We start from the raw sequence: 11,217 nt of genomic DNA on the forward strand, positions 1-11,217 counted from the left end.
ATTAGTCCTGCAGTCGACCGACACTTGACTCAAAGTGACTCAGTTTCAGTAAAGTGCAACCACAAGCCAAACTCCTCGGTATCTGCACTTCTCCATGATAGCACGCACGAATTGAAAGCTCTCCGCGCATCTCGCTCAAGAACGCTGGCAAATCGTAGCGCTCAAGTGTAGGAACCAGGGGCTGAAAAGATTCGGATAACTTCAATATGCATTTGGTTTGGTTGTCACAAACAGCTGCGGCTGACTTGGCGTGCATCGCAGTTATCGATAACCTCTAGATCAAAGAAACCAACGCCCCCCCCCCCCCACGATAAGTCGCAATGTGGTGGACACGCATCCTGGACATGCTGCAAGATGTCTTTTGACAGCGGCAACACAGTTTACGCGCCCAAACCTCCACTGAAAGTGGTGTCGCAGCATCCCGAAGTGTCTGTGACACCTCTGTTTCGGCAAATGCACTTCATGCAGTACCGTGCATGTACAGATCAGCATGCACGACTGGAGAACGTGAGTTCAAGTGCCGAGCATGCGTTTTCCGATTGCTACTTCGCGTCTGAAATAACCGCCGCACGACCAGCGCTCTCTGGCCAACAATCCGCTTCACATACCAACGCCTCCAACGCGACGGCGGTTTATTTCGTCTAATAGCGTCGACGCCCCATCTTATCTCAGCCAACTTCGAAAATGTGCAGACGCTGCGGAAGCGTTGCACTGCGCCTTATCTTCGAGATTTGCACGTCCTCTTCCAGAAGACCTTCCAGAATATACCATACCAACCAAGACTTACATGAGCAACTACCGCTCAACAAATGAACAAGCAACTATTGCAGCAGGACAATAAGCGTGTTGGCCACAGTGACGACTAGCAATTGACCGTTGGTCTCCGTTACACGAATTAAAACCCACTGGCGTGAGTGAAGGTCTCGTCCGTCGAAACGCGAATCAGATCGAGTCATTTAGGAGATTAACCAATCAAATAGCGAGCCCATCACGTTACCTTTTGAGATCTCGCACGTGCGCTTCGCGTTGAAGTGCGCATCCATCAACTTTCGCCCCATCCAAGGCCTATCCAGGACCTGCGCTTTGGTAAACCGACACTAGTTGATGTTGACCACTAGGCCTCATTTCCGAATTGGCTTCCTAGGCCTCACATCTCCCACCACCACCAACCACAAACGGGAGTGAAGGTCACACCTCCCGTACTTTTTCTCCTGCTTCAACTCGCCCATTTTCAACTGCGATGTCAGGCTACGAGAGTGGGGCTTCCTTGCCCTCACGCTCGCTGCAGGACAGCACCAACTACGCCAGATTGGAGTCGCCTCGTGCGTCCTCCCGCTCCTTCGAGCTGCCAGCACACCACGTCGTGGACGTGTCTGGCGGCGCGCGGTCCTTCTCGGCCGCCGATCTGTACCATGTCGACGCCAAGATGGCCACCAACACAAACTCGGCTGGAGTGGGCCCCAGCACCCCGCTACCTGACCACCGTTCGCGCTTTTTGAGCGATGGAGAGCTGCTACTCGCTGCCAACCCCGTGCCCACGCGGGAGTCGTTCGCGACGCTCAATGAGACGGACGAGAAGACATGGCATCAACGGTCTACCGAGCTCATCTCTAAGATGCTCAACACGAACCTCGAGCGAGGACTGAATGGCATGGATGTGGAGCGTCGGATACTACGCTACGGCGTCAATGCGCTGGAGGAAGAAACCAAAACACCAGTCATCGTGATCTTCCTACTGCAATTCTACAATCTCATCATCGCCATGCTGCTATTTGCTGCCCTAGCGTCTTTGGCTCTACAAGAATGGGTTGAAGGTATCGCTATTCTCGCTATCGTCACGCTGAACGCAGGCGTGGCGACGTATCAGGAACACTCTGCTAGTAACGCGCTGGCAGCGCTTGCCAGTCTGTCGAGCCCGCAATCACTCGTCATCCGTGACGGGATGCAGCAGGTGGTAGACAGCAAGCAGCTGGTGCCCGGAGACATCGTGATCCTCGTCACAGGCGACGTTGTGCCTGCCGACATCCGGTTGTTCACTAGTGTGGATCTCAAATGTAACGAAATGTTACTCACGGGCGAGTCGGAAGATGTTCCCAAGAAGTACAATGCTCCGATCCACCCTACTGGCGCTGGCAAGCCTGCCAAATTGACAGCCAGTAACATGGTCTTCTCGTCCACGACGATCACAGCTGGTAACGCTCGCGGTATTGTAGTGGAAACCGGTATGAGCACGCGTGTGGGTTCCATTGCAGCTCTACTACAAGCCAAGAGCGGCACAGATGCAGCAGCAGAGAAGAAGTGGATCCGTAATCCCATTGGTGACTGCATCGCCAAGCACCGTCCAAAGCTCACGCCTCTGCAACGAGCTCTACACCACACGGGATACATCATGGGTCTCATCGCAGTGGGCGTCGCTATCCTCGTCTTTGTCGTCGGTATGATCCGTGGCAATGAAGACCCGCGCCATCCCGACAGACCCACGTACTTGACGATGATCATGGCTGCCGTATCTGTGGCGGTGAGTGCTGTTCCTGAAGGTCTTCCGATGGTCGTGACTATTTGTCTGTCTTCGGGAACTGCGGAGATGGTCAAGAAGAATGTGCTTGTGCGTAAACTGGCTTCGGTGGAGACACTAGGTGCAGCTTCAGTGATCTGTACCGACAAGACGGGCACGCTAACAGAAGGCAAGATGACTGCAGTGAAGCTCTGGGGCGATTTCCACGAGTATTCTATCACTGGCAAGGGATTCACTCCCGAAGGTTCCATTCTAGCTGCGGACGGTAGCAGTCAAGCTGAACCAGAGGCTGGTAACGTCCAAGTTCGCGCTACTTTGATGGCCTCAGTGCTGTGCAGTAACACGCAACTGAAGCAAGTGGAAGGCGACGATGGGGAGAGTCGTTGGGTTCCATTTGGCAACTCGTCCGAGGCTCCTTTGGTTGTTGCAGCCGCCAAGGCAGGTATCTGGGAAGACAATCTGCTAGAAGACTACCCTCGTCTAGTGGAGGTTCCGTTCAGTTCTTCGCGTAAGATGATGGTCACGGTGAACGCTGTCCCAGTCGTGAGTGGCACAGCAATGTTTGATACCTTGGAGCTACCTGGTGACAGACCTCCCAAGCTTGTGGCCAACGTCAAGGGCGCACCAAATTACATTCTACGTAACTGCACACAGTACTGTCGGAAGGATGGCACGTTCGAGACTCTGAACAATGTGCAGCGTCAGGAGATTCTGGAGGCGGTGGACGCGCTATCGTCTCAAGCTCTGCGTGTTCTTGCTGTAGCCATCCAGCCGATGCACGAACTGCCGTTCGGAAAGGACTGCGACGATGTGGACGAGAAGTTCGCAGCGCTGTCGAAGCCCTTGGTGTTCCTCGGACTGGTGGCGTCGATTGACCCGGAACGTGACGGTGTGCGTGATGCCATCGCCACTGCACGCGCGGCTTCGATCCGTACGGTGATGATCACAGGCGACTACCTCGCTACTGCCGTCGCTATCGCCAAGAACATTGATCTGCTACAAGTCGGCGCTGACCCGGAAGCTCAAGCTACCGATTGTACTCAATTGCGTCCGAATGGTGACGTGTACTTGCCTCCCGCTGACATCGACGAGATCACGTCACGCACGCTGGTTTTCGCCCGTGCCAAGCCTGAAGACAAGATCGAGATCGTCAAGTCTCTTCAACGTCAAGGTCTCATCGCTGCGATGACTGGAGACGGTGTCAACGACGCACCTGCGTTGAAGGAGGCTGATATCGGTGTGGCCATGGGCATTTCCGGAACCGAAGTCGCCAAGGGAGCGTCCGACATGATCTTGACCGACGACAACTTCTGCAGTATCGTCTCGGCAGTGGAAAAGGGTCGTGTCATCTACGCCAACATCCAGAAGTTCGTCATGTTCTTGCTGTCCACGAACATTGGAGAGATTATCCTGATCTTCATCTCGGTGGCTGGAGGTTTCCCTCTCCCTCTTGAGGCGCTGCACATTCTGCTGCTCAACCTGTTCACGGACGGTATGCCTGCTGTTGCCCTGAGCTTGGAGAAGGGCGACCCACACATCATGGCAGACAAACCGCGTCACAAACAGACTTCGCTCATCCACGGACGACTGTGGTTGCTCGTGTTATTTAACGCCTTTTTACTTCTTGCTGGAGCCATGACCACGTTCCTCTTGGGACTCTACTGGAACTTCGGTGAACTGCTGACAGACGACATCTACAACGCTGGCGGAGGTGCCGACGGTACCGATTACACGGACGTGACGTGTCGGCGCTGGGAAGGCATCGACGATGGCTGGAAGCTGTACGGTAACTGCGCTGCCCAATACTCCGATGGATCGTACATTTTCGGCGAGGAAGTAGCCGGCATGACGTCGTTCGAGAACTCTACGGCTTACTGTGAAGGAGGAGACTACGACTGCGTGCCGGCAGGTCTGGGTCGTGCACAGACGATGGTATTCTTGGGCTTGGCCTTCACGGAGGTGCTGCGAGCCTACACGGTGCGTCACTTCACTGAACCTGTGTTCGCGCGGATGCTGTCGAATGGCTACATGCAGCTCGCGGCGTGTATGTCGGTGATTTTGACGGTGCTCGTGAGCAACGTGCCTGTTATTATGGACGACATCTTCGGATTCGAGTACATTTCATGGTACCAGTGGCTTGTGGTCGGCGCAGTAGCAGTCAACAACGCATTCTGGGGCGAAATCCTGAAGGCCTTTTTGCGACGGAAGGACCGGGCGCAGGCTCGATGGGACCACATGAAGGCTGGATTTGAGGAGATCTTGCTCGAGATCCGGCATGTGCGCCATCATGTCGAACTACTCGAAGCTGGTGGGCCCAAAAAGCGTGTGTAAAGACACGATGGACGAGAAGTTGGCGAAGTGTGTATTGCGTATGGATCGACGTGCGTCAAGGCAGCTAAGACCAGGAAAACTGTCGAGTGAGTTCGTTCTCGAGTCCCAAGAGCAGAGATCGAGTGTTGTTAGCTTGGCGTTATAATGAATTTATCAATAAAAGCTTATTAAAAAAAAAAACTGGTGGAAAGCCAAAAAGAAACAAAAAGAATCTGGAAAAAAACTCCAAGTCAAAATCAACAAGAACGGCCTCCAACCAAAATTTAATAACCAAACAAAAAGAAACTGGAAAAACTTCAAAAAAAATTCGCTTGTCGTTGGATGGCATTCAGACGAAAAAAAACCATTAAAAATTTAATGGGTTTTTATTGTCTGAATGCCATCCAATGGCATGGTTCATTTGAGTTATTCGGAACCCAAATAAACGGGGGTCAAATTTTGGGTCGTAATAAAATAGGATTGGATAGCATTCAGACGAAAAAACCCATTAAAAAATTAATGGGTTGTTTTCGTCTGAATGCCATCCCGGCTAATCAGATCTCTCGAAATATTTTTTCCATTCCCGTTTAAGTTGTGTTGGGTACTACAGTACTTTGTGTAATCATATTACGCGTCAAACATGTATCATCTTGGCAATGATTTCATCATCAAGCACGTCATGTGATTGCAACAAGCAATTCGCTAATCAAAGTTGATAGGATACCTCCAGCGCGATGACCACTGGCCATTGGCCAGGCGACGATTTCGACAATCAAGCAAGTAATCTGATTACAGCTAGTAGCTCATAATCATAAAATAGTTCTCAATCGCAAAATAACGTAAAGAAGTTATCTTCCTGTTTCAACTTGCGAGAATGGATCTTTTTCGCTATCTTGTGCTGTCGTGCTACGCCAGGTTTCGCCAACAACATGAGAGTAGTATCAGCAAGAACCGAAACTCTAGCTTTAGTTCGACTGACTCAGTCAACCGCTTTCGGGAACTTCGACGAGAGAACAGGACTATATATATATATATATATATTTTTTTTTTTGGATTACCTGTACCAGACCGTAGTTGAAGTAGAAAACGTTTCCCGTAAGGAAGCGGCTTTAGTGCAATGACCCGAGAAAGGTTTTGTTTGATTTGATTTGTTGTGGATTGCAGACAAGGAGCTACCCCAATAGTTCGCGCGCCGCAGCCTTCGACTGAGCTCATTAACTAATTTCGCTCCTTCCAGAAAGTTGAACAAGAATGAAATTTATCTTCCAGGTTTTCGCGGCGGCGGCTTTCGTGGCAGGTGGTGCTACAGCCTTGGAGAAGGGAGTTCTACTGGGACAGACTTTCGGTGGACCCCATGGCGACAAGTTCTCGGATCTGGAAAAAGTTTCCCCTGGCCAAACTGTGCGTTCTATCACGATTCGCTCTGCCGACCGCATCGACGCCGTCAGCCTGGAAGTGGTGGACCCATCGGGACAGAAAACCACCCTGTACCACGGCGGCGACGGTGGTGACTCGAACACCATCCTTCTAGGTGCTGACGAGCACATCATCGGCGTCCAAGCACACTGGGGGAAGTACTACCGCAAAACGCGCATCATGTACATCGAGTTCACCACTGACAAGGGAAACACCATTTCTGGCGGAACTCCAACCGATAACGTTGGAAAAGACATCGCGCCAGAAGGATACCAGTTGGGCGGCTTGGCTGGCTACTGCGGTAACGAGCTTGACTCGCTGGGAGCTATTTGGACCAGCATTGAACCAGTAGACGGCAACATACAACTTAACTTGCAGTTTTAGAAACTGCGGAGTGGATGTATACCGCGTGGAGCTGGTTTCACGGCACATTACGTCGTAGTCACACGAGAGAAAAAAAAAAAAAACACTGGAAGCGTTTACTAACACGGAAAAACGTTTCATAACGAATTTTTCGATTTAATCAGCAATGCATACGCCTGTCTAAAATTTCTGCTGCAGTATGACACCTGGAGAATGCCTCAGAAATGTATTATTCTGTATAGTTAAGGGGGAAACCGAGTGGGTGTTTTGATCATAACACGATGATATATTAACAAATTATGTGTTGTTGTTGGAGATCATCGCACCACCAGCCTGACCCTCTAGTTCCCTCTATTTAGCAATATAAATCGCCTTGCCTCGTCTTCTACAAAAGCGCTTATCAACTCTGTTGCTATTGGCAGATGCAGAGCTGATTCGTGCAAATGCGTGGGTTTATAATAATATTATGTAAGTCAACTGATTTACATATTATATTATAATATGTGAATCAGTTGATTTACATAGTATAGTATTTTAGTAGTCGTGGTGCGTTTTAGCGCTAAATGTATTAATACATAATACACCTCACATTATTTTCGCGTCGTCAACCCAAAAATAAATTTGAGCAAATACTGTTATTATCGTTTTGTATGTCAGGCAAAAAGTGTTATGTTTCCAACTAATAAAATAGGGGAACTCATGTCTCCGGAAAGGCCGGGGAGCTGTCAATGATCAAGTTTTTCTGTGCACGAGGAAAAATCAATTGATATCCACCTGATCTGCTTCAGCCTTACCACCCACGATTGCTTTTCTTCGGTAATAATTGATGTCACGGACGATCGATGCTTCGTGCGCCGTGAACCAGCGCGACTGCGGCACACACACTACACACAGCGAGATTACCCCAGTTTTATGCGGGGGTGTTCACGCTGTTCGACGACGTAATCCAGATCCTTACATCACGTAATGATCCTGGAAGACGTCAAATTATGTGTCAGCGTTTGAATCGTACCCGATGCATGTTCCATAGCTGTTCACATTTATTAAAACACGCATGCTTAACCACGCGACAGGTATAACTTTCAGCACATTCTGTTATTTCCACAATAATGTGTATATCCTCCAGGTCGCCTATCTTCATGTTTAGCTGCTATCAACCAACAAACGGCAAAATTCACGACGGTAGTGGTTCACCAGAGTGCTCACTAGAATGCATATTTTGATACGTACAAACACACCGCGCCTTCTATCTCGTACGAGTTGCCGGTGTACGTCAACAATCCCGTCTGCTCGTCCGCCTTAAACACGAACGTGTCATTCGACATCTGGTTTGCCACGATGAGCCAGTCTTCATAAATCGTGAACCCACGAGGTGTTCGACCGCGTGTGCTCTCCCAACCGAGGGACGTCAGTGTTCCATCTACCTCATTAATCGCGTAGATTGAGATCGAGTTGTGGCCACGGTTCGACACGTACACGAACTTGCCGTTATTCGAGAGATGGATGTCAGCAACTGTGCTTGTGGTAGTGAAGTTGGCTGGCAGGGTCGTGATGTTCTGAATCGCTAGACTCTCCAACAGAGACGTTTGCGGGTTGATCTTGTACACACCGACAGTGTTGGAGATCTCGTCCGTGACGTACAGATAGTCTCCATTGGTGCTCAGTACTGAGTGACGTGGTCCAGATCCGGGTGGACGGTAGACCGGCTCGAGCTTTTTCAGCGTCCGAGCTGTTGTATCCAGCTCGTATTGCAACAAGGTATCACCTCCAAGATCGAAAGCTACCACGTGGTTGGAGTTAGGCAACCACCTCGTGCTGTGGATATGACCCGTAGCCTGCTGATCCATGACGACGCGACTTCCATTCGGGAAAGCCTCGTAATACGTTTCGGGTGCCACGGTTCCGTTCTCATAGAGCGAAAACAGGGAGAGACTTCCAGCGTAGTTAGCGACAGCGATGAAGTCTTCGTTCGGGCTGAGCGTGATGTGAGCTGGGGAACCGCCCAGCATCTGCTGTGAGTTGAGCAGATCAAGCTTACCGTCGGCGTTCAGTGTCATCGCCGACACGTATCCGATACCCGTCGCACGGTTGAGTGCGTAGATCACAGGCTTGCCGTCGGATTTCTTGTTGGTCGCTTCTAGGAGATAGGTGGGGTTAAACCCTCCTGGCGCAAAGCTGAGAGGCGTGATCGCCCACTGCGTGAGGGATCCGTCAGTGGTATTTAACTTGTACGTGTAGATACCCTTGCTCGTCTCGTTGGTCCAGGTAGCGGCGAATAGGATCGGTTGCGACTCGCGCTGCTCCCCTTGTTGCATTGTTCCGGCAGTGACACCGAGCATGGCAGACAATATATAAACAAGGTGACCGAGTAGAAGCATCTCGAGTCGGCGATAGGCTTGGGGGTTGAGGCTTGGACGTTAAATTTGGAAATAGGCATGAATGGAACGCCGGAGCTTTCCAGTTCGAGTTCCTTTTACCAGGACGCTGTTGCTGCTAAGTAGTTAGATGATGTATGTAGTGTTGACGGGACGGCTTTGCGTATGTTTCAGAAGCCACCTGTTGATTGCGAAAGTTATGACCATGTTGAAAAAACGTGTTTCAGAGGATCGAGAGTTGGGTATTATTATTATTAGAAAAATTTAATGTCTGGATATATCAACGAAGTTTGCCAGGTTGGTATACATTCCATCAAGCTTCCACAGAATTTCGATTTAAATAGTATCAACCATCTATCTGCTAGTTTCTGGTAAAATCTGGATCCAGATTTTGATGCAGCTCAACTTGTCTATAGCATTACAGCCCCCCCCCCCCCCCCCCCTAAAATCTGGATCCAGATTTTGATGCAGCTCAACTTGTCTATAGCATTACAGCCCCCCTATTCTTGACTTTAAACCAGCTCACGGACAAATTTATACACCATGGAATGTTCTACTGTTGACCATCGTTGCTGTGCGTCAAAGCCAAAGCGTTGATTATGGGACGTTCAGAACAAAACCCTTCTTGCTAAAAGTGTAGCTGTCACACCTGGAAAAACTTGCTGAGGCGAACTAAAATCTCTGGAGAACTAATCTCTTACACTTCCAGAACTCAAACCGCATTCTTGACCTCGGCTATTGATACCAAGCATTTTATACATGCGTTTTACCTGGCTGTTCCTGAGTGCGATCATCGTATTTGCTTGGACTAACGCGGTTTTAGGACTAACGGCCGTCAAGGAGAATGTGCCTGAATCCAAATCGTTGCAGCGTTCTACGAATGATAAACAAGATGAGAGTAGTGCCAATAGATCTTTACGGGGCAAGTTTAAATCGCTTGCTCATAGTGATACTGGCCATGCCGCGGATGACGAAGAAAGAACGACAGCAGTGATACTAGCACACAAGATTCTTTCGGATCAAGCGAGGAAAACGAAAGTTCTGGATAAACTTTCCACTTTGGTGGATAAAGGAAAAAAACTGACGAGACTAAATCACTTCAAGATTGACCAGCAGAAGTTGGACGCATTTCAAGAGGATACCGAATTCTACAGTTTTTTTTACGGGGTATGAACCCTTCCACGGTCAAAAAAGAATATTTCAGGAGGTTTGGACTCGCTGGAGACGAGTTGGCCGACAAATACAGCACGTACTACAAGAATAAATACCAAAGCCGCTCATCCCTTGAGCCAGCAATTCGAACATCCGAACAGTATTATTGAGTATACGCTTGCTTTCTTGTAATCTAAACGCGTCAAGGTTGCAAAAGTCGTACTTTTACAGTTAACCACTGCCAAACGAAGAAGTTCATACTTTTACATTTAGCTACTGCCAAACAACACTACAGTAAAATAAAACTGTATTACTTGATATGTATTATTAGTATTGGTGTCAAATAAATATATTAATGTTGTAATACATATTTATTATAATAGTACTGCAGAAATTTTCATTTTATTGTCTGCGTGAGCTCTGAATTATGGATGAATATCGTTATGGTGCCGACACATATGTTTTCCCAAGAGCACGCTGGATACACTAGAGAGTGTAATGATCACGAAGTGCTTGTCCCTCGAGATCAAATCGGGTGCCAGGTTAGACTAGTCATTTTATAGTTTTCGATTAGTCACTGTGATGGTGGCATGCAAGGCCACATTTTGTGGCAGCTCGTCCAACCCGCAACCAGCACACTTGGAGTGAGCTCTGGTGGAGTATAGTGAAGCAGATCGCGGACAGCACCATGATGTGGGTGTGAACACCGTTCAGCCGTACCATAAAAACACGGGCGGATATTCAGGGATCCAGGTGCTACTGGACTTGCACTTGGATGCAACCAGAGCATACGCTCAGGGCGGCTCTTCCTGGACTGCCAAGACGACAGGCGAGAGCACTCGTAAGTTATGCTAGATAGCTCAGTTTTGCTTTTGCAATCTGATCAACAATACCATTTGGTCTTCGCGGGAGTTTCAGCTCCCAAACTGTTGTGGACACGTCGCAAAGTTAACTTTAATTTAAGTGTAAACAATGAGAACTCACAGCGGGCGTCAATCTCAAGTCGACCACGGTACCAGATCGACGTAGACGACTGGGATGAGCGCTACCTCGACCAGTGAAAACGCAAAGGCCTCGACAACTGCG

At 49.2% G+C, this 11,217-nt stretch overlaps 3 protein-coding genes across 3 annotated transcripts; 2 read left to right on the forward strand and 1 right to left on the reverse strand.

Annotated features, from left to right (window-relative positions):
- Window positions 1–1,070: 1,070 nt before the first annotated feature.
- On the forward strand, window positions 1,071–5,026 carry PPTG_05104 (potassium/sodium efflux P-type ATPase, fungal-type). The gene has a single exon (XM_008898593.1). The coding sequence runs from the start codon at window positions 1,241–1,243 to the stop codon at window positions 4,844–4,846; it is 3,606 nt and encodes a 1,201-aa protein (XP_008896841.1). The 5' UTR covers window positions 1,071–1,240; the 3' UTR covers window positions 4,847–5,026.
- Window positions 5,027–6,076: 1,050 nt separating this feature from the next.
- PPTG_05105 (hypothetical protein) lies at window positions 6,077–6,625 on the forward strand (the record flags this gene model as incomplete). The annotated part of the gene is made up of 1 exon (XM_008898594.1): window positions 6,077–6,625. One exon carries the CDS (start codon window positions 6,077–6,079, stop codon window positions 6,623–6,625), a length of 549 nt encoding a protein of 182 aa, XP_008896842.1.
- A 1,184-nt stretch (window positions 6,626–7,809) lies between these two features.
- Window positions 7,810–8,943, reverse strand: PPTG_05106 (hypothetical protein; the record flags this gene model as incomplete). The annotated part of the gene is made up of 1 exon (XM_008898595.1): window positions 7,810–8,943. One exon carries the CDS (start codon window positions 8,941–8,943, stop codon window positions 7,810–7,812), a length of 1,134 nt encoding a protein of 377 aa, XP_008896843.1.
- Window positions 8,944–11,217: the final 2,274 nt, after the last annotated feature.

Source organism: Phytophthora parasitica, assembly GCF_000247585.1.
Source record: "Phytophthora parasitica INRA-310 unplaced genomic scaffold supercont2.7, whole genome shotgun sequence".
Classification (NCBI taxonomy): domain Eukaryota; phylum Oomycota; class Peronosporomycetes; order Peronosporales; family Peronosporaceae; genus Phytophthora; species Phytophthora nicotianae.